Below are 23,058 nucleotides of genomic sequence, written 5' to 3' on the forward strand. Positions count from 1 at the left end.
ATTGAGAAAAGAAGCTTATAGAAATAAGCTGATGAGCAATTACCTAAAAACTTGTGGGATCGTAAAATATGCAATTGTTGTTTTTTTGTTGTGTAGCAACCACTAATATAGATAGTTACTGTATGGAGTGTGTTTACTGGTTTTCAGTATTGATGTTGCCAAGGAGGACTCTCTCGTAATGCAGCCGTTTAGTAGCAGCCAAGATAACAGTAATGAGTCAGAGGCTGCCATCGTTTTGGCGCTGGTAACATCAACGATGAGGCGAAGCAACTTCACATGAAGCAAAGGATCAGAATGAAAACTGATCAAAGCTGATTTTCCAGCCTTGAAGTTTTTTTTTTTTTTTTTTTTTATGTGGTAAAATATATGCAAACTATTTTCACAGGAAAACCTTAACACTTCTTCAAGGGTTTCCACTTTGCACAGAGCCAGTCTGGTCACATGAGGGCAGCATCTGATTTAGTGTGTTCAGAAGTTTCATCTATAAGCTTTGTGTTATTTCTAAGGTGTCATGCTCAGCTGTAATTTTACCTACTGTTTGTGTATTCTGAAGTTGTGTTCAGAGCGTTAAACAAAGCCTCACTTCATTTCAGGTAATCGGGCTTTATTTCCATATGTTTCAATACACTTTATGAGAGCCCAGGTAGAATTAAGAGACAATAATTTATAAAAGGATCAACATAAATATTCTACTGTATTATCTGTATTGTGGATTAAGAAGGTCTACTTGTTTTGCATTGCAGTTTATAAATTTCCTGTCAATGTAAAACCTTGAATTACTTTCACACAGAGGGGTCATAAAAAAGGCAGGTCCAGAGTTCAAACACACAACTTGTTTAATATGGAATCGTTCCAAGTTAAGACACAGTGAAACTGATTCTTACTTATCAAAAAGGGGAAATTCACACAAAGACCATTAAAGCCTCACATCACCTTTCCCCGATAATCTACATTCTATTTTAGGGAGTTGTCTGACATTTGTTGTCATAACCTGAGTCATATTGCAGATACACCACTGTAGATGATAAAATGCAGGCTAAATGAAGTCATTTGTGTACCTTATTCATAAGTCGGCCAATGGACTGTATGAAATCACAGTGTTTCTCTGCAACAAAGCGGTACCGCCGCTCCTCTTCCTCCAACGCCTCACGATGGCTCTCCCTCAGAAACATTGCATACTCGCCAGAGTCCTGAAGACACACAGAACAGACAGAACAGATATACAGCAAAATGAACTATGATGAAGAGACAGTGTAAGACATTCCCTCTGTGATGAAGAAGAAAAAGACAAGCAGACCTGGCCCTTTCCTCTACTCCGCTGCCTGTGCAGACCTGCTGTCTGGTTGTGGACCTCCTTCTCATACTTCACTCTGCTGTCCTGTGGGACAGACCAAGATGAGTTAGTTTAAAATCAAAACCAAGGCAAGATAAAAATGAGTAATCTGGTATAAATCTTTGACTCTTAATGTAATATTTAAACCTTTTTTTTCAATACAAGATTAAACTTAAAATAAAAAAGAGAATAGAGTTCCCAGCATCAGATTCAAGCCAATCAAAAAGCTTAAATGCACAACTCCACTGTAACTTTTATTTAACAATCCTGTAGTGAGTTGGAAGGAAATTAAAGACTTTTGTAGCCATCCTCAAAATATCTGGTATATTTTTAGCAGAATGTCGTTTTGACAGAACTTGAAATATTAATTGGTAAATATTTCATCCTTTCTTCTTCAATGGTCAGGTCCTTGTATTTCCAGAACATTTGAGGTCGAGAATCTTAAAGTATGCCGGCCTTATGGAGTTAGGTAGATAGTCTAAATGTTTGTCTGGAGTCATTATCCTGTAACCGTCGGAAAAGAGGACGTGCATTTCAATATTAAGACAAAGTCAAGACAAGACAAACTCCAGGAGAAACATCTGATAAAAAGTCAATACAAAGCTAAAGTATTTGCTCCCTCACATATCTGGTGTCCACATCAGATCATAAAATTTTGTTTAAAATAAATGAACATAAATATAAAAAAAAACTATCCAAGCCAAGTGTGGAAATATATATATTCCCCTCTTGTAAAATCCTAAATGAAAATAAGATTAAAAAACGTTTTGCTTAATATCCTTGGATACAGCAAGACTCGATTAATGACAGATCTGTAGAATCTACATACAATTTAGGCACAAAACAGGCTAAAGTATGTCTTAAAGTGAAATATCATGCTCTGATATAAAGAAATTCAAGAACAGATGAGACACAATTTGAGTGAGAAAATAACAACTGCTTAAAAGATTGCTAAATGGACAAAAAAAGGGAATCCATGGGAGAAATTTCCACACCTGACCAAAAAAAATCCCAAAAGCACAAATAGACTCTTAAAGATTTTTGGTCAATTTTTTTAACCCATAAAAAAAATGAAACTTTTTAAAATAATTTTCTATGAAAATAAAACATAATTTTAGAAAAAAAAAAATACTTTTAGATTTTAGAGCTACACACATAGTGTGCTGGTGGTTTTATGGTCTGGGGCTTAGACAGCTTTTTGTATCTGATTGAATCATAAATTTCTGCCCCCTAGAAAAAAATGTAAAAACAATGCGGGAGAATGTTTTAAATCATGGATGCGGCAGCATCATAGTATCGGGTCTCTTCTTTTTTTTTTTTTACTAGAACACTAAACAAGAAAAGATGGACTAATGATACTACTGCATTTTCTTTATATGTTACAACTTTATCTCATGTCAACAGGTTGTTGCTTAAATTTAAACACAAGGAGGTATTAAAATGTATGGATCATCCTTGTCAATGGCAGAAAAAAAAAAGATTTTTTGGAGGTTCTATAATGGTTCTAAGCATGTTGTAAACGACAAAATCAAAAGTAAGTATAATGTTCACAAAAAATAGTTAAAAACCTGCTAACAAGTACGCAAGATACTTGCACAACACTCTTCAAGGTGTGTGGTTTCCCTTCAACTCGCTTGGGACTTTTTCAGTATGTGTATTTAAGAACATCTAAAATAAATCCTAAAACTGAAGCAGTTATTTCTTTCAAACATTCTCAAAGTTATTTTAAAATAGTGTTGTCAAAAGTACACACATTTGTTACTTAATTAGAAGTATAGGTGCTGCAGTCTAAAAACACTCTGGTAAACGTTGAAGTATCTTTACTCAAGTAAAAGTAAAAAAGCATGTGCTCCAAAACCTACTAAAAGTATAAAAGTATAAAGTAACCTTTAAAAAAAACAGCCATATGCCACTATATGAATTAAAAGCTAAATTTTTCGACTATTTCTAAAAATTCTTTGAGATAGGGCCAGGTGAGGGAGGTCTTGTTGGTCTCCGAAAATCATCAACCAGTAAAGGTCCGGAGACATTTTTAATGATCTGTTACTTTAAACAGAATTTAACACTGAAAACAATGAGGTATTTATGCTCTCATGGTTTACATTGAATAAAAAAAATGAAAAAATAGAAATTTGCCAAAAAATGGCATCCCGTGCTATCTCAGAGGAGTTGACACTATGACTGTATTCCTGTATATCCATCAGTAGTTAATGGACAAGGGTCAGCAAATGCAAATTCTGCCTGTAAAACAATAACAGTACAATTGTCGCTGTATGATCTGAAGCCTCAGGCTTTTGAAAAATTTAGATAATTTGCTCCTGTAATATTATAGATTTTTTAGAATAAACAGCTAGCAGATGGGCATAATCAAAAAATAACAGAAATACAATTATAGAGCATTCAGTATTGTAAGAAAGCCTACAATGTTTCTGAGTTAATACATTATTGTATAAGTTAAGTTCTGTTCCGTTTATGTCTCTTTCCTTGTATGAATGAAATGTCCCATGCTCCTGAATGCACCATAGCTATCTGACGCTTGTGAATTCATCACACTGGTCTGTGAACGCTGTGCTGTGTAGTTTGATTTTTCGCTTAAAACAAAGCTTCGCAGTTTCGGCTATCACTGTTTATTGCTGTGTGCGAATAACAAGAGACTACAACAAATAAATCAGTTCGTACCTCGGACAAAATCTTTGGATTTAATGTTGTTCATAATACACATACTTTTGAAAATGAACCTGCCAAATAACCACAATTTTTTTCCCCCCGAGAGGAATATTTAAAGGTGTTTATATGATTAATATAACAACAAGTAGCACCATTGGTCATGTTTTAATCCGTTTTCCTCGTCGATAGTCGCAGTTGTACAAAGCGAGGCACACTCCTGTGACTAGGAATGCATATCTCGGCAGTCATGTACTTTTCGGCATAACACCGGGAAAGAGGTCCCTTTTCTGTGACCTCTGCATTAAACCGAAGCCAAGAGTAACGAGTAACGTTTGTTTTAAAAATATAAGGAATAGAAAGTACAGATACTTGTGTGAAAATGTAATGAGAAGTCAGAAGTAGGAAGAAAAATAAGTATTGGAGTAAAGTATAGATAGGCTACCTAAAAAGTTTACTTAAGTACAGTAACAAAGTATTTGTACTTCGTTACTTGACACCTCTGTTTTTAAATAATCATTCCTGAAAATAGGATAAGGTGTAAGCTTCTGCTACGATTAAAAAGTCATGTCAAAGACTTTCCTTTGCCCTGTTCACACAGTAATACAGTACAGTACAAATGCCTTCTGGCGGTGCTATATAAATGACCAAAGATTCCCTTATAGATGTTATCATTTTCTATGACTTTTATTTTATTGTTCTCTCATAAAACATTTTCTCTTTGTAACATTTCCTTATTATTATTATGGCATGATTTGTCTTTTCTCTGCTTTCACTCACTGAGATGTAGTCTCTGTCCAAATGGATGTTGTTGTCCATCACCTGCAGGACTTCCAAACTGAACTTGCGGAACTGAAAAAAAAAAATAATTAAATTGTGTTTGCATTGGTGTTAACAGAAACTTGTCTGGTAATCTCATCCACGTTGACGTCATTTACCACTCCCTCCAGCTCCAAGGTGAGCCTTCGTTGGTTCTCAGAGATCTGAATCAGGACATCTCCTTGAAGATAAGAACACCATTTGTAATCAGATTAATTTATTGATCATTTACCTATAATGTTAAAATGAGTATGAAGTCAGTGGCACAGACAAACAAAGACACTGTTCCATTTAAAGCTGGGGAGGCAGTAAAACAGGCCACTGCCCACAACAGATTAGACTAATAAATCGGTAGATTGTCTTTTTATCTGTGGTCTTTGGGCTCAGTTGTGTGGCTCGTTTAAGGAACAAGCGCTCTGTTAGCAGGTGGCTGTTTGCTTTTATAAAACATTAAGTTTCTATTTTATATCTACCTATTTTTGGCTTTTATTGATCATTACTGTAAAATTAGACCCACTTAGATCTCTGTATTGCTACTAACTTTAAATCAAATAAAACTTTATTGGAATTCTGAGAGTCACCAAAAACAAAAAAGGAATGAAATCAGGGAACAACAAGAAGAATTAGTCTTACTAATGATTAATTAATTGGGGCAACTTGCAGATTAGTGAGGAGGCATTTTCAATTTGCAAGAGTTTCTTCATCTAAGATGGATGCCAGTGGGTGTAAATTTTGGCGAGGAGAGGATTGTAAGACTGTTTCCTCCACGTCATCAGTCAGGAAACTGATAAAGAGGTTGAGTTTTCGTTTGATTAAACTGCTTCAGCGTCTTATAAGAAAGAAAGAGAAAAACCTGAAGGGGAAGCTCTTCTTTTACGAGTCAATCTATGTTGAACCTTTTACTTAAAACCACAACGTATAGATCAGAAGTTTGTTGTAGACGAGGTTTTGGCTCCGTCCCTTGGTGCCAGGGAAAGAAGCCGTCAATAATGAAGCTTGCCACTTTTTTTGTCTTATCATGACTGTTCAACTGTTGAACTTTAACAGTTCAAAAAGAAAGGGCCATAAAGATATCAATAAGTACGTTTGGTTTATAGAAACCCGCCTGTTCTGCACTGTAAGTTCTGACCTCAGGATAGAAACACATTTTAGGGTGAATGAAACTGGTGACTGTGAGTTAGGTTCTTTCATCCATCATCAGTGTCTGACCTCACAATTACTCCAAGGAAATTCCCGCAAACCCTTGGGAACGTGATAAAAGACATATAAAGAGTTTATAGGCATTCACATATACCCCCTTTGTGAAGTACACTAATCTAAGTAGTAAAATGTGAACTTTTGTGTGACATTATCTTGGTGTAATTTAGCTGCTCTATGAAGGAATAATAGAGCATCTTAATGACAAAGGAACACAACAGATAGAACGTAGGGGGGGTAGGTTATAAAAAAAAAACTGTTCAAGCTTTAACTGTCATACAGATAAGTGTCGAGTCAGTCATTCAAAAATCACAAGTGAACAACATAAAATCTGGCAATACTTTCCCACCCATTTTAAGTGACATCCCTGGAAAGGATTAGTCAGGGAAGCAGTTAAAGTACCTAAAGGTATAGTGGAGAATTTTGTTGCGAATTTTTGAAAAGACAAGCCCCCTCCACTTAAAAAAAATAAACGCACAGAGACAACCCTGTACCCACTCCCGAAAGGAAACATCTAATGAAAGAGCGTTCATGAGCTCATTTGTCCTCGTGCATGCTCTGTTTGAAGGTTTCTGTGTGGATCACTCATACAAGCTTACTTTAAGATTTGCAATTTTTCCACTATGTCAGACTCACTATCGGTAGGTAACAATGGGACGAGCCCATAGCCAGAATGATTGAAAATTTGGAGGACCACTTATTTTGATGATCCACCCAAAAGAAAAACATCCTCCACTATACCTTTACGCTTTTTTGTAAAGGAGGTTTTGGCTCTGTCCCTTGGTTCTAGTGAAAGAAGCCGTCAATGCTGAAGCTTACCAGGTTTTTGTCTTATTATGAATTTTGGACTGTTAAAAAAAAAGAGCCATGACGATATCAATGAGTAAGTAGATATTAATGAGTAGAATCTTGATCTTTCTATGCCGAATGCTGACCACAGGATAGAGAGACCTTTTAGAATGAATTAAAGGGGTGAGTGTCAGTTAGGCTCTTTCATCCAACATCAGTACCTGACCTCACAATTACTACAACAAAATTAGCAGAAATTCCCACAAACACTGCTAAACTTGTGGAAAACCTTTAAAAAAGGTGAGCAATTTACAGCAGCGAAGAGTGATCCAATGTAGTTGTAAATGTTTATGTTTCAGGAGGACTCAGTTTCAATTTTCCGTGAGAGAAGATTCATAAATGGTTTAAGCAATGAAGAGGATTTGGTCACTGTAGGGCATTAAATTAGATGGAAAAGAGGATCAAATAATAATAAAAAAAACTTCAAAGCAGAGACCCGCAGCATGGAAATCTCAGTGTCTACAACAGCCATCATTTTCAAGGCTTTTGCAAACATATTTAAGGTTGTCAATAAAAGCAGATGATGAGGAGTCTATCTGCTTTATTTATGTGGTAAACTGTTGCCTTAACCCCTTAAAACCCACCGGGTCACCTTAAGTGGGGGTAATAATTCAGAATGCATAAAATTCCACTGGTAAAATTTGTGTCATGTTTGAACAGATGCAGGTTGGTCTGTGTTCTACTCACCCAATTTTATTTATATATTAAGAAACTAGAGGGTTTTAGCTTTCAAATAATGTATTGCACATGTAATTTGGGCTTACAGTTCCTAAGTTATTTGCTTTTTCATTTGGGTATGCAAAATATGCAAGGATTACCCAAAATAAGGTGGATGTTAAGAAGTTAAAAAGCTCTAACAACAGACAGAAGCAAGTGAGACTTCTGACAAGACGTTTGCATTTTAATATAACTCATAGTGACAGCCTGTTAAAGGTGTAATGGAGCCTGCTGTTTTTCCAGGTGGATCATCAAAGTAAGTGGTCCTCCTAATTGCCAATCATTCTGGTGATATGCTTACGTAAGGCCGTCCTACGTGCTCCTCCCCATTTTCATTTACCGGGGGTGAGTCTAACATAGTGGAAAAATTGCAAATCTTCTTTTGGAAAGTAAGCTTGTATGAGCAATGCAAACAGCAACTTTAAAAAGAGCGTGCAGGAGGAGAGATGGGCTTGTGCATGCTCTCGCACACGTTTAATAGACGTTGCCTCTCAGGACTGGCTACAGGGTTGTGCATGTGCATTTTTTAAAAGTGGATAGGGCATGTCTTTTCAAACATTTGTGAAAATCCTCCACTATACCTTTAAGTAATAAACTACAAATACTTTGTTAACCTACTTGAGTGGAAATTTTAGCTATCTATACTTTTACTTTTACTCCTTCAATTTTTTACAATTATCAGTATTCTTACAACTCCATACATTTTAAAAATAGACTTTTGCTTCATTTAAGCTTGTTTCATTTTAGTTATGGCAGGTTGGCATTTAATATCAAAATGATTTGTTTCATCCAGACAATTAATCAACTCATGGTTGGTATTGGTGCTGCAGCAACTTGTTTGCTACATACCAAAATAAATCTTTTTTCAAGATGATGCAAAGTTAAATTTGACACAATTTGTTATAAAACTATAAAATTAACATCCAGAATTTTGGAAAAATTCCCTTTGATAGAGTAATGCAGTAACCAGTATAAGGTTTATAGTAGCATTTTGAAAATGCTACTTTTACTCTTTACTTGAGTAAAAAGCTTAAGTAGATACTCTAACTTCTACAAAAGTGTTTTTAAAACAGTAAGATTTATACTTCTACTTCAATATTATACATTAATACTTTTGACACCTCTGCAGACTGATGATGGAAGATTAGTTTCCTTTATTCATTGTTACAGTCGCTAACAAAAAGCTGAATTTGGGATTCAATATTTTGGGTGAAGGACTGGTAGATATCCCTCTATGCCAGCTATTTAACCCGCATTGCTCCATCATAATGACTTTAGGTAAAGCTTGCAGAAAACTGACTGTCATCATCTATAATTCATGTTCAATTCTTCCATCAGATTTAATGCAATCCACATGAAAGGTAACTCATATTACAACCCAGCAGAGCTTTGAACAGCTGCGTGAAGGAAATCTGAGTGAACAGAGTGACCCAATCTCTGACTGTTAAATTATGTGCTATAACTTCTGAGAATATGCAGTCACAAATGCTAAGGAAATGTCCTCACCAATACAAATTACAGAGTCACTGTCATGTTGGCAGGGGGGCAATAAAACGCCTCATAAGGGTAAACTTTGATCTCCATGACACGGATGAGCCAGAGTTTAATAAATGACCATGCAGACAAACTGAACACATCCTAGACAGCTGAGCCTGTCTGAACCTCTCTGAGCCCCGACCTCATGCTTTGACATACCGAGGGAGCGGGACGACATGGAGTAGAAAGCTTTCTCGCCGATCTTTGAAAGTGCATTGAAGTAGGCTTCGCTGCTGACAGCAAGAGCTGAAACACACAAAAGGTAGTCATACATTCAGAGTTCCAGCTTCCATACAGAAAAAAGCCAAAGGAATTTCAAACAGTTCCTTCTAAAAAAAAAAGTAATACCCCTTGAACTTTTTCACAATTAGTCGTGCAACAAACTGTGATGTGTAAGTATTTTATTTCAACTTTATGAGGCAGATCGGCAATAATGGACATAATTATAGGTGGGGTGAGAAAAGACATTAAATAAGAGATCATAGCATTCATATCAACCTTTATGTAAAGTACATAAATCTAATTAGTAAAATGTGAACTTTTGTGTGACATTATCTTGGTGTAACTTAGCTGTTCTATGAAGGAAAGCTTGAAGGTAATAGAGCATATTAGTAATCAAGGAACACAGCGGAAAGAGGAGGGGTGGAGAAGTTTAAAGCAAGGCTGGGTTATAAAAAAAAAATTCAAGCTTTAAACTTCTTACAGATAAGTGTTGAGTCAGTCATTACAAAATCAAAATAGAACAACATAAAATCTGCCAATGCATTCCCACCCATCTTAAGTGGCATCCCTGGAAAGGATTAGTCAGGGAAGCAGTTCAGGTACTTATGTAAGAAGTAACTGCAAGGCAACTGTGAGAGACCTGCTCAGATCCACAGCTCAGGTAAAAACAGTTTGAGTGGTCAATAAAATGTTGCAAAGGTTGGATATAACAAACTTAAGACAGCAATGACCTTCCACAAACTTATGATGATTTGTAATTTCAAATCCCCTTTAAAAATACAACAATATTATAGTTTTAATGTTACTAATTGTAAGAAGTTCAGTCATATTTTCACTTTTTTATAACTAGAATTGTATTTTTACAGTTACAGTATTAGGACTTCCTTTTCCTTACAAGCCGCCATTTCTGTCTGCAACAGGCTGCAGCTAAAACTCATTAACATATATAATAATAATAATATACCCGTACCATTTTTGTAATTTACAAGGAATAGGTCTATAAACTGAATAAACAAGCTCTATATGAATGAATGCTGAGGGAAAAGCTCCTCAGCATAAGGACACAGCTCAGCCCAGAATACAAAGGGGAAATTACAGGCCTGCTGCAGGTGGCCCATAGGTTCTTAATCTATATTTAATGTCTGTTGAGCTGCTGGAACCACTACTGAAAAGCTGTTTATGTAACATTAAAACCAATAAAAGCTTTATATCTCTGTATCCGATTTTTCTTTTACATACTGCTCTATCAAAATGATTTACCTCTGAGTGAGCAGATAGAATAAAAACAAACAAAAAAACATTTTAGTTATCAATCCTTCATTTGTGAATGTCTGTGTTTCTGTCTTTGTTTCTTTCCTTCTTCCTACTTCCCATTTTGCTCTCCTATGGCTTTCCTCCTTTTTCACTTTCCTCTTTATTTGTTCCATCCATCCTATGATTCAGCTTTCTTCCTTTCTGTCTCATTTTTCTTCTCTCATAAATAATCTATTCCTCCCTCCTATATCAACCCTTCTTTATCCTTGGTTCCTCCATTTCAACCTTACCTTTGAAAGCATGGGCGTAGCTGTTTCCCAGTGAAACCAGCTTCTGTAGACTTGGGTTGAGCTCGTCAGTCAAACTCTGTTAAAAAAATAAAAAATAAATGTATTGAGTGAAAGCTCATGTGTATTTTGAAAGACAGAAAAACACAACGTCAGATATCACCTAAAGAGGAATCAATAAAGAACATCTTTTATTCACAAGATAAGGGTATTCACACATTTTCTCTTACAGTTAAAAATAAGTTGTTTTCAGGACAGAGTCATGTGTACTTCATAGAAATTACAATCAACGTTTAACTTTGCCTTTTTCCACAAACTATTCCTTAACTTCAAGCCACTAGTTGAGCTAAAGAGATTTCACTCACCATGTAAATCCCCAAAGTGGAGCGGTGCAGCTGGTCACTATTCATTCCTGACATGTTTACATCTAGAATGTTGCAGCAGTCAGTAGAAAACCTCGAGGAGCACCAGCTACCAGGCCCTCAATCATCCAGAAAGAGGGAGACTCAACCAGTGGGAGAAAGGCGGGAAGGGTTGGATCGGACTTGATGTGGAGCTGCGTCAAGAAAGCAGCTGAGTGTGATGGAAACCAACACCGGCACAGTCTGAGAAAGACCCGAGTAAATAATTAAACATGGTAAACCATAAAACACTAGCTCATGCTCTGTGTGTGTGCGTGTATGGGTGTGTTTGTGCACTAGTGTAAGACTCACTGTTTGCTTTATTCATGACTATGAAAGATATCTATTTCCTTTGAGTCGTTAAAAGTATTAACACTTAGAAAGCTGTTTAATCTTTGTTTGATGTATTTGTGTTCCTAACGCCACAGTTACTAAATGGGTGTTATTTTCAAATGCTGTTTTATAAATTCATTTTGAACTAAGCTATGATCAAGTCATGACACTGGGAATGGAAGATGGGTTTCTTTATGGTTTAGTGGAAAGACAGTAGAGAAATCCTTCCTGGTCCATAAGTCACTATATAAATGCATTTTAACCAATATATCTCAAATTGTTTCCTGTTGAGTAACAATATAATCAAATTGTAATAGTTTAATTAGGATTTAACACAATAGACCAAGATAAAGTAGTGTTTTGTTGTTGGGAAATCTGACAAGTGGTTAAATTCATTCAGACTAAAAATTATCCAGTTTACAGAATTTTTAGGTTTTATCCTTAGAAGGATTTAAGGTTGGACTTATTCTCCCATCTGAAGATGTGCTTGTTTATTTGGTTGCTGACCTGCTACTAGGTGAAGCTCTGCGCTGAAGTTCTTCAAAGGATTTCTGTCTACTACATCTCAGATATCTGGCCTTTTATAGGCGATGTATTTCTTGTTCTTTTCTAGCTTTTATTATGCCAAGGATTGCAGATGCTGGTATGGGTTATTTAAGGTCAAGACCAGTTTGGTTCATGTGTTACTGGTGAGAATGGGTTAATGTTTTTCTACAGAGTTTGATCTAAAGTTACGTTTCTCTTGTTATTAAATGGAATTGGCAATATAAATGAAATGATGGGGTAAATAAACTGGCAGACTATAACTGAAATTGACAGGAGGAACTTTAACTCAGTGCAGATAATAACAAAGCGAATCCAATGATTAGCGAATTAGTCATAAGTATACATTAAGATAGAAATACGCCCTGTTAGGAAGAACAAACTAGAGTCTGTGGTGCTGAGAACTGTGAAGTGAATTATGTTCCCAAGTGTGCTATAGGTACTGCTCAGGAAGTATGCATAAAACAAGTAGACACAAAGCATTGACCCAGAGACACAGCAACCATCAGGACATCACACATCAGACTGGAGCTAGACAGATCATGATTGTGGGGATCGGAGTTGTAGACCAGTGATGGAAACAGCGGGTCTTTTGACTGAATTGAATTACTATGATCAGTAGACTGAATGATTGGTTCAAATGATTTCTTCATCAAATCTTTGAGTTCATGCATTTGTAGTTTTGGTCATACACTTAATTTGGGCTTCTACTGTCACATAGTGTGCTATTTTAGCGGCATTATGTGTGCCAATCATAGACCTTTATTAGACTTTTATTTTCTTAAGAATCTAAAACGAGTTATAAATGTGAGAGATACTCAATCTTTCACCTTATTCTGATTTTGTGCATCTGGAAGTAAGTCAACTCATATGAGAAAAATATGACTCAGATGTGACTTTTGGATTTGAAAAATCAGTCTAATTATTAAAATGAAAATGTTTTTACGATCACATCTGAAATGAAATAATTACGTCTGTCATATTTGGTATATTATGTGAGTAAATAAGGCAGCACTATACTTCCCATCCGATCAACTTGTGCTTATTTTAACTAAACCGGTTTGAAATGTTTCATTTGAGCAACACATTCATGACCGACCCATCCTTACTGTGCCAAATTCTTGATTCTGACATCTGGATGCAGACCATTGATGGCATCACTGTGTGTATATGGTTCAACATTGATATGAACGTCCATAAAAATGTGTGACATAGTGGTTAATATGTGAAATCCAATGCATTGATAGTACACCCGAGACTGCTTTGAAAGTGCTCTATAAAAAAATTTGATGCTACATAATTAGGAGATGTACATTTTTAATCGATATAAATTACATGTTCGCACAACTGTAGGCCAGCATGGCAAAAGAGGAAGAAAAAAAAAAAGACCAGAATATAGGGTGTGGAAACAAAAAGCATAAATGTGAAAAGACCTTGTGTAAAACGAAAAGAGAGAGTTGAAATGATCAGCCATTTGATTATAATAATTAGTTTAGACAAACCAAATGCATAAAAAAAAACATAAATTGGGAGTATGATTGTCATTAAGGATGAGTTTACAGGATTTTTGGGTTTGTCTGAGGAAACAAAGAATACATGGATGGAGGGTTGAAGCTCAGAGTTGCTCACACATTATGTATGATGATATTGAACAAAATGGGAGTAAAGAAAACATTGAAACTGAATTCAAGACCCTCAGTGGAGGCTGGACAGAAGATGACCCCCAAATTAAACCTAATGACAGCATGCACAATAAAGATAGCATTCCATTTAAGTACACTGATGGAACGGAGTCTTACTTTAGAACAGCTGCTAGACCTGGGATCAAAGGTTTCCTGCTTATTCCAAAAAGCTACACAGCTGGTTTTCAAGTCTTCATGAAAATATTTGTCTGTTTGTTATAAAGAGGGGTAATGGAATTTAAATGCAGCCTGATAGGTACACATCCATGCTCATACAGGTGACACATTTTCAATTTCTTTTGTGTTGTGAACAAACCCCTGCTGTCCAAAGCTCTACATCTCCTGTTTGGTTACCAACCACCCAAACTGCAAATTGTAATACTGCATCTCTATCAAGTCAAAATAAAACAGCTGGAAATCTTCAACACTCAGATGCAAGCAGCCCGGATATTCCCCCATTATGAAATTCTTATCTATGATAAAGATTCTGTGCACTGTAAAAGAAAAAACTAATTCTGAAGGATACTGTCTGTACTATCTTAAACAATACACCAGGGGGCAACCAAGGGACTGTATTGTATATGCAGCTGCCTTTACTTGACTAAAAACCAGTTCCTTAAAGAACAGTAAGCATAATGTAACAGAAGCTCACATATAAAAGGTCAAATGCTATCCCAGTGTCAGTGGTGAGGATGCTAAAGAACCACAGTGCTGGAGCTTATTATTGGAGCATCAACACCATTGATCAGGGTCAACTTTTCTGGGGCAGCACTAGACTGGTTTAAATCCTACTTGACAGAAAATAACATTTTTGTGTCGTTAAGTAACTTGAAAACAGAGACAACAAAAATCAAATATTGTGTTGCAAAAGGGTCCATGTTATGGCAACTTCTATGCAACATCTCTTGATTTTCCACTGGCAGAACTCTCCTACTTAACAGTTCTGGAGGATCTAGGAAGCTTGAGTCGTTGGGAGCTGTAAGTGGTTTGTTAATCCATGTAGGACTTGGAAAATGGACTTGTAAGAGGTGGGTGACCGGAGTTAGTGAGCCATGGAGAGAGTAGTTGAGGTTCTTTGCTTTCCAAGCAAATCCGGATCTGGAACCCCCAGGGAAGAGTCATCTATCCACATGGATGTGGATGGGTGCACTCTGTTGTCTCTCACCTCTTCTCCTTAGAGAAGTGGTGAGACACAACACAGACAGGCACCTGCACACAACCTTACACATACAACAGCATGTGTCAAAATTTACTTCAGCGGAATCAATATGTTTTAATTTTTTTAACAAGGGATGTGTTCAAAATTTAGCTCACAGCTTCAGTTAATACAGCTTGAAACCACTAATCAGGGTGTAGTGATGTATTCAGACTTGAAGTTTCAGAGGCACATAAAGACAATAAGGAATTCAGCCTTATATTCCCTAAAGAACGTCTCAGGGATTAAATTACTAATCAAAAAAAAAAAAGGTGGAGCACATCAGCCCAGTTTTAAAGCCATTTCATTTCCTCCCCGTATGTCAGAAATTAGCCAAAGAGTACCTCTGTTAGTCTATAAATTACTAAATAGCTTAGTTTGAAAATACATCACAGACTTGTTGTCAGGCTATAATCTACTCCTCATACTTAGAACCAGACCTAAACACGAAGAAGTAGGTTTTAGTTCTTATGCTCCACTAATGTAATAAACTTGAAAAAAATGTAAAAATGCTGATGCCTTAACTTACTGTAAATCTGTAATTTACTCTTCAGTAAATTACTTTCCTCAGTAATTTATATTTTGGTTTATTATAATCCATCATATTTTAAATATCAATTTATAATATCAAATATAATCAATTTTATTCTCCTTAATTATTTGTCTAATCTTTAAGCCGCTGCAATATACTCTTTTTTATTCATTTTTTTACTCTAATCTACTGTACAGCATTTTGAATCGTCTTGCTACTGAAATATGCTAAGTAAAAAAGCACACCTTGTCCTGCCTCGCTAAAGCTCTAAAGAGCTAATCCAAGATTTTGCAAATATTGTTTACTTTATTGATCAGATTACTGTATGATTATATCAAACCCAGTGTTTTGAAATATAAATAATATACCAAGTGAATCACAAGACCAAGTAAATCCCAAATATGATTACAGTTTCAAATGAAAAGCTTTTTTATCTATTGTTCTGTTAAGGATGTCTGCAAAATGGCTTTGCTCAAAATGAAGGCAGCATTGAATCAAACACAAACACATCCCAGTATTTTCACATTAGACAGAAAGCAAAAGCTCATCCTAAAGACTAGGGTCAGGGATTAAAAGGCTTGAAAGCGACCTCTACTTGTGGTCATACCCCTGTCAGCAGCAGATGTGTTCTTCCCATCTTTTAAATGTGAATTGGGAGTTTTTAGTTTGCAGTGGTCTTTATAACCTATGCCTTCCTGGAGCACGAAAAAAAACGATACATTCAGCTCTAAAAGGCACCTTTATGATTATAAGGTTTAAGGGCAAAAGGCCTATATTCCTCTCTGCACCATGGGTCATTATAAGACAACATTTCTCAATAAAGGGCTAGAAATCTTGGATATAATAGATAAAAAATTTCACTCCATCCACTCATGGGTTTACTCAAAATTTATTTTTAAATTTCCACAAACAACATCATCAGTGAGAATGGGGAGTCTAAATGGCCTTATTAAAAAAAATATAAACTTCCTTGCATACACACTGGTGTAGTCCTGCTTGTCTGCACTTACACAGAAAGGCTTATACAGCCTTGGGAGGTGATTAACAGTCAGGGTGATAGGGCCTATGCAATTAGATGCTTACTATAAATGGTTTGGTAAATGGCTTGAATCGATATGTATCAAGTGGTGGTCTCATGGTATTCTAGAACGGGACCTTGAGGAGAACCATATTACTCTTCACTTATTTGGCTCAGTTTCCCCTTGATGTTGTGCTTGCTTTATCCTTAGAAAAACAGCTGACGAACCAGAGCAAGTGTTCAACAGATGCTGTACAGGCAATCAACAACAACAGTTATTTGGATGAGCCCCCAAACAGTCTGTCATCCAAAGAAAATGCAGTAATTCAAAGTATCACCGAAGAGTTTAGGCCTGAGACTTTGTGATCCAAAGTAAATGGTAAATGACCTGTACTTATATAGCGCTTTTCAAGTCAGGAGACTTGACCAAAGCGCTTTACACTACATTCAGTCATTTACACACACACCCATGGCGGCAAACTACATTGTAGCCAAAGCTGCTCTGGGAATCCTGGCAGAACCTACAGTAGGCTGCCTTACATTGGTGCCCCGGGCCCTCTGACCACCATCAGTAGGCAAGGCAGGTGAAGTGTGTTGGCCAAGGACACAACGACACTGAAGGCCAGAGCCAGGGCTAGAACCAAAACCCTCCATTAGCAGGGCAAACTGCTGCACCCAACGCCACACAAGTAGGGAAAGATAAGTTAACCGTCGTTTGTTGTGGTGTACCGAGACACACAGCTACAAGTTCAAACTGCAGGTCAGAGAAAATCCTTTCCCTAAAGGGGTTTGTTGTCAATTATCAGCTCCTGTTATGATCCAATGGGATTGCTAGCAGCTCTCACACTCTCTGCCAAGATGCTATTACAAGATCTATGCAGGATGAAATGATGCTGGGAGGACCCTATACTTGAAGTCTTCCACAAACAGTAGAAATAAGTGGCTCTCAGATCTTGAGGAGAAGAGTTCACTCATCGACATTAGGCCTGCATGTTTTGGAAAATTGGTCATCGCCTAGTTTACTATATCCGGCCCTCCTGAAAATTATTTACAATTACAGCTTGTACCTTGGATTGTAAAAATCGCAGTAAGATTGTTCTTGTTTCATTTCTGTTCTGTAAAGTCAGAGGGGCTCCACTCAAACCTGGTACTATTCCCCGCTTAGAGCTCACAGCTGCTGTCATTGCTGTCAGACTGGATAAGATGCTTCAATCAGAGCTTCAGCTAATCATTAGAGAAAACCTGCTTCTGAAGGACATGAGAAATGAAGACAAAAGGTTTCAAACCATTGTTGCTAATAAGGCAGCTACAATCAAGGATAACTCTGTCACTCTCATGGATTAGTGGCAGACGACTTTTTTTAATTTCATTCCTTAGGATTTAAACTATGCTGTTGATGACCCAGAAGTGTAGCAGAATACCTTGACCAATGCACTTTTCAGCTAATTACATTCTTCTCAATGACTTAGATTAAAAATGGTAGTTGTTTGTTCTACAATCTAAAGGAGTCCTTTTGAAACTGAGTAAAATGGAATAGTATCTGGAAAGTGCAATTGTTTGTGGAATACCGGTATGGGATTTGACAAATAAAATGCATGCTCTGAAAGACTCAATGGAAAATCAAAGTGTGTCTCTAGTGCATCTCATAGCAGCGGACATGGACATAGTTTCTTATTGTCAAAATAAAATATTCCTTCCCAAGATCAGTGCTTTCTTATCCTTTTAGTCAGAAATGCCCAATGAACCCAGCTCTACATGATGGGGTTCTGTAGGTTGAGGGTAATTCCAGTAAAATTTCAATTTCAACAAATTTCAATTTTCATCCTTTGTCGTTTCCACATGCAGCTGGGTTAATCTGTTGGAATCTGGTCCCCTAAAACGTAAAAATAAAACAATAACATCGGAATTCTCCACCCCCTCTTAAAATTAAACAGAAGTTACTATTTGTTAACTAGGAAAGTTAAAGTTTTTGAATGTGTTGGATTTTAGTTAGGGGTGTCAGAGTAAAAATGGCTATCTGGAAAGCCGACGATACCTTTAACATTTTTAGTTGTGAAAAAACCCCAAAACAAATAAAACAATATCAACAATACAAACAATATTCCTAACTGTCTGCCTTACTCCCTTTTTGTCTCTCTGTCTCTCTCTTATATCTGCTTGCGCCAGTGAACTCCCTGTGAACCCACTGCAGAGTCAGACGGACACTGCATGGCTGATGTATTCCCTTTCTTCCAAGATGAGACTGATGAGTCCTAAAAGTGTGATATGCCTCCTCTGATTAGTGAGAAAAAATACAGGCAGGAAGTGGAGTAGTGGCCTGATAATCCCTTTAGATAAACAAACTCAAGAATAAAGACAGGAGAAGAGAAAGGCACACAGCAGATGGCACTATAAACCAAAAGGATACATGACCAGAACATTAAACGGGAACAGCAGACATGCTCTTTGTTCTTTTGGTTCTGTAAGGACAGGTTTAGGCATGCAGAATGAATATTTTTTGATAAAAGGGGATCATTGCAGAGACACTGCTAAGCATTTTTAATGTATTCATTGATATTGAATGCTCATTGTACATGGTAAAGCTGATTTTTGCTGTCCTCCTTTAAAGGCATTATGTCAGACATGCACATAGTTCTTAAATAAAAGCTCATAAAAGCTCCGGAGAACATGACCGATCGGCTATAAATCTCCTGACTTCCCTCACTTTTATATTCTATCTACGTACAACATAATGATCACAATGACACATCTGCAATATTTCGATTTCTTTTATTGTTATAATTTAACAGTTCAATTGTAAATTAATCGTTTGTCTAGTATAATCAAATTATGACCATATAGTAAATATCAGTTCAAGAGTAAAAAGGATTCCCCTGTTCCTTTGCCAAGGCTGCCATCAGTGCCAGTGAGCGTACGTGTTGCATATAAATGAAGCAGGTTTAAAGATCATTGCTTCTCATGAGTGTGTTTAATGTTTCTCAGCCTTGGATTTTTCCCTCTGCAGGTTACATCCTCTTTCTCCATGCCTGCAATCCTGGGAGCCTGTCTTAAATCTGCACACGTTGGATGTTATATGCCTTCTACTGTGCGCATTTTAGCTCCTGCCACGATGAAAAGCCTCATCCTAAATCCCTGCTTGTTACGTGCATGAGATCTAAAGCCCGATTTCAAATAAACCTTTCTTCACTTTCTTCCCCCCTTTCTTCCTGTTTTTCTGCATCACTGCCTCTCTCATCCTCGTCCCTGTTTCTTTTTAATTATTTTGGTCAATCACTCTGAGATTAACATGTACACCGTGTGAGCTAGAAAGCGTGCTGAAATTAAACTTCCTTGTAATTTATCATGCACTGGTGATCATGCATGCATTAACATATAGAGTTATCAGTCTCTCTGTTTGTGCTGCTGTGAATCTGGAAACCTTGACATTGATTTATGGCTGTATGTCTTTGCGTCATCTATAGGCACACTTTAATATGTGGCATGACAACATAAGCTTAGACTTTGCATATGTGGCTGTATGTATTTCCTTGCAAAGAAATCTGTGAAATAGTTTAACATTTTTTCAAGTTTAAAACACAAACTGGAGTTTGTTTTAATGATTGAGGAACAGAAAATTATAAGTTGCTGGGAAGTGGATTGACAATGATAGATGAGTTTCAACATTTTTCACATAAAAAAGGTAAAAGTGTGGTGTGTAATTGCATTCAGCCCCTCTCTAACACCACATTTTATTATAATCACAGCCACTTTTTAGGGTATGACTTTACAACTTTCCAAGGATGAGGCGTTTTATTGTTGCAGGAGCTAAAATGCACACAGTTGGTTTAGAAAACAAATGTTTACCATATTCTTATTTCTTTTCTAGACTTTGAAAAAGTCTTTCTGACTTATAACTACTAGTGGCATGACCTTGGTTGTTTGTTTTGAGTCATTGACTTACTGGAAGATAAACCTCTGCTCCAGCCTTCAGTTGTTGGGAGACTTTTCTTTTAAAGCCTGAAGAAGGACAGAAAGATCCTCCACCACCATGTTTCTTAAGATAGTATTCTTCAAACTTACTATTTTATTTTCCATTATATCTCTCTTTCTATCTATACTGTATACATATATCTCATTTTAGATCTGACCTGACTGAATTACCTTCTGCCACATTTGCTGTTTTCTATACATTGCTTGTGAGAAAGCTTTACCCACAGAGAGAGTTCTGATGGACTCACGCAGAGCTGTAAATGGAAAGAAACATCCTCTGAACCCAAAACATCTGTAATTGCAAACCAAAGTGGGTATGATAAACCCCACTATAACTGGTAAGTAAAAAAGTCAAAACAATCTAAGGATTTATCAAATTTCCAATGTAAAAAGGGTATCAAGTGTCAAAAAGGGTAAAAGGTAAGAAAAAATCAAAAAGGGATGAGTAAATAAAGAGAACAGTTCCAACTGAGGACCAGTTGGTGGTGCATTTTGTAGCATTGATGCCCTCCAGCAAAAGGTCTTCTATTCTATCCTAGGTCTGGGGTCTTTCTGCATGGAGTTGGGATGTTCTCTGTAGTCGTGGGTTCGTGATCAGTAGTCTGGCTTCATCTCACAGTCCAAAAACATGACTCTGCACTCTAAGAATAGATTGGTTGGAAAAAAACAAGCAATCTAGTTGGTTAAACAATTTTTGGTTAGATTGACCAATATGTTGGTCAGAAACTGGCCATGCTTTTGGTTTTGGATCAATTAATTTATTTGGTTAACCAGACAACTCGACTGTAGTCAAGTGCAGTGTGTAATACCACATCAGACATCATTTAGACGTTGTTTTTTAGGTTAAATCTGGTCGATCCGTGATGGTCTTGTTTTAGTTCCAAAATCATTGTTGAAAATTGGGCTGTGTTTGGTTGTTCTGATTTTGTCATGCTTTAGTTTGATAATTGACATTGAAAAGACGTTGCAAGCTCTGTTTTCAACATCTTTTCAATGATCTGAAAATTACGGCTTTTCACCTTTCACTTTACAGCGTTGTTTGGATGTAAATCCTGTCATCTTACAATGTCTTCTCAACCCATTTTTGCTTGGTGGGACAGCATGCAAATTAGCATTAACCGTAGTTGTAATATTAGTATTAACTGGTATTAAATTTTCCTGGAGATGTCAGTCTTGACAGGGCTGTTGGATGTAGGAGTTTAACTTTTATTCCAAGGATTGTTGGTTCAAGCCAAGTAGCTATACTACTTAACCAACATTTTAGTCAAAGTGACCAATTTGTATTGGTTTACCATTTTACCAATATACAATTTGTTAAAAGCGCTACCAAAGTAGATTAGTTGTTTGAAGCCAGTTATTGGTTGGACATATAACTACCAACCAGTTTGGTAAAATTCAACCATTATTTTGGCTTTATTGACCAATCTGTTTATAGAGTGTAAGTTGCCATGTGTGTATGTGTTTGTGTGCATAGGTGTGTGTCTCTGTTTTGCTCTGCAACAGACTAGGGACCTGTCTAAATGTTCTTTTTTTTAGACTATTGTATTTATCCATCTTACTTGACCCTGACGGACAAGAGGCGGAAAAGGGGTGGATGGTTTTTACTAACTGCAACAGCTATAATTTTCATGTTCTTGGTGCTGATGACTGGCTTGATTATTCATTCAATTCTATTCTATATTGCCAAGCTCTGCCCAGTTTTCCATCAAGTTTGAAGACTTTTCGCTTCCCATCCAGGAAACTTTTACAATTCAAAAGTTTCTATTTAACCACCCTGTTTCCAGTTATCAGTGCCAGATTATTCTAGCCCTTGGTGAGTTTTCTAGTGTACCTTATTATGTTCTGATTGCCCGATCCTAACCCGTTCTGCCCCTAGACCTCTGAACCTGCCTGTTCCTGCTCTGATCTGTTTGCCTGACCTGTCTTTGGACTCCTGCTGGATTCTGCCAGTTGATGACTCTGGATCTGTCTCCTGATACTGACCTGGATTTAGTACCTCTTCAGATCTCTGAAGGCTCTGGACTCCTGGGAACTTATTTGATACCGGCTTTGGCTTCATCCTCTGAATTATCCTGCCTTTCATCTTTTGCTTGGATATGATCTCCTGTCAGTTCTGCTGTCTTCAAGACTTCAGCATCTGGGACTCACTGGGCTGAGTTTGTCACGTCTTGTTGGCAGTCATTAGACTAGAATCCACCTCTTCTTCTGGGCACAGACTGAACTGTAAGACCAGGTTGGTGACTCACATGTTCGTTATCATCCTTAGTCAGATTAACATGGTAATTAACCTGTTTCCCTCCTGCAAAGGTTCCTGCCTTAGATGTCCTAGCTGCCCTAGCTGCCAACGGAAATCTGTTGTTTTTAAATAAATGCTTTATGAGTAATCTTACTGTCTTACTTTCCTTGAGTATTGAGTCTTCTGATCTGAGCCTTGACAATAATTTGGTGTCGAGTTTAGAACCTAGTGAACTAAAAGGAAATAAAAATGCATTAATGTGAAATTTAAT

At 36.9% G+C, this 23,058-nt stretch overlaps 1 protein-coding gene across 3 annotated transcripts in view; it reads right to left on the reverse strand.

The window, feature by feature from the left end:
• The window catches only part of LOC107087172 (brain-specific angiogenesis inhibitor 1-associated protein 2-like protein 2), a 21,526-nt gene extending 10,140 nt beyond the window's left edge, over positions 1–11,386 (reverse strand). For all 3 annotated transcript variants that reach the window (XM_015378592.1, XM_015378594.1, XM_015378593.1), the window contains exons 1-7: positions 11,244–11,386; positions 10,882–10,957; positions 9,275–9,361; positions 4,936–4,997; positions 4,778–4,849; positions 1,298–1,378; positions 1,059–1,190 (exon numbers count right to left, since the gene is read on the reverse strand). In XM_015378592.1, coding sequence (XP_015234078.1) covers positions 1,059–1,190; positions 1,298–1,378; positions 4,778–4,849; positions 4,936–4,997; positions 9,275–9,361; positions 10,882–10,957; positions 11,244–11,297 — 564 coding nt within the window. In that variant the 5' untranslated portion in view covers positions 11,298–11,386. The remainder of the gene's footprint in view (positions 1–1,058; positions 1,191–1,297; positions 1,379–4,777; positions 4,850–4,935; positions 4,998–9,274; positions 9,362–10,881; positions 10,958–11,243) is intronic.
• Positions 11,387–23,058: the final 11,672 nt, after the last annotated feature.

The sequence above is a fragment of the Cyprinodon variegatus genome, unplaced genomic scaffold, assembly GCF_000732505.1.
Source record: "Cyprinodon variegatus isolate N-32 unplaced genomic scaffold, C_variegatus-1.0 Scaffold175, whole genome shotgun sequence".
In the NCBI taxonomy this organism is placed as follows: Eukaryota; Metazoa; Chordata; class Actinopteri; order Cyprinodontiformes; family Cyprinodontidae; genus Cyprinodon; species Cyprinodon variegatus.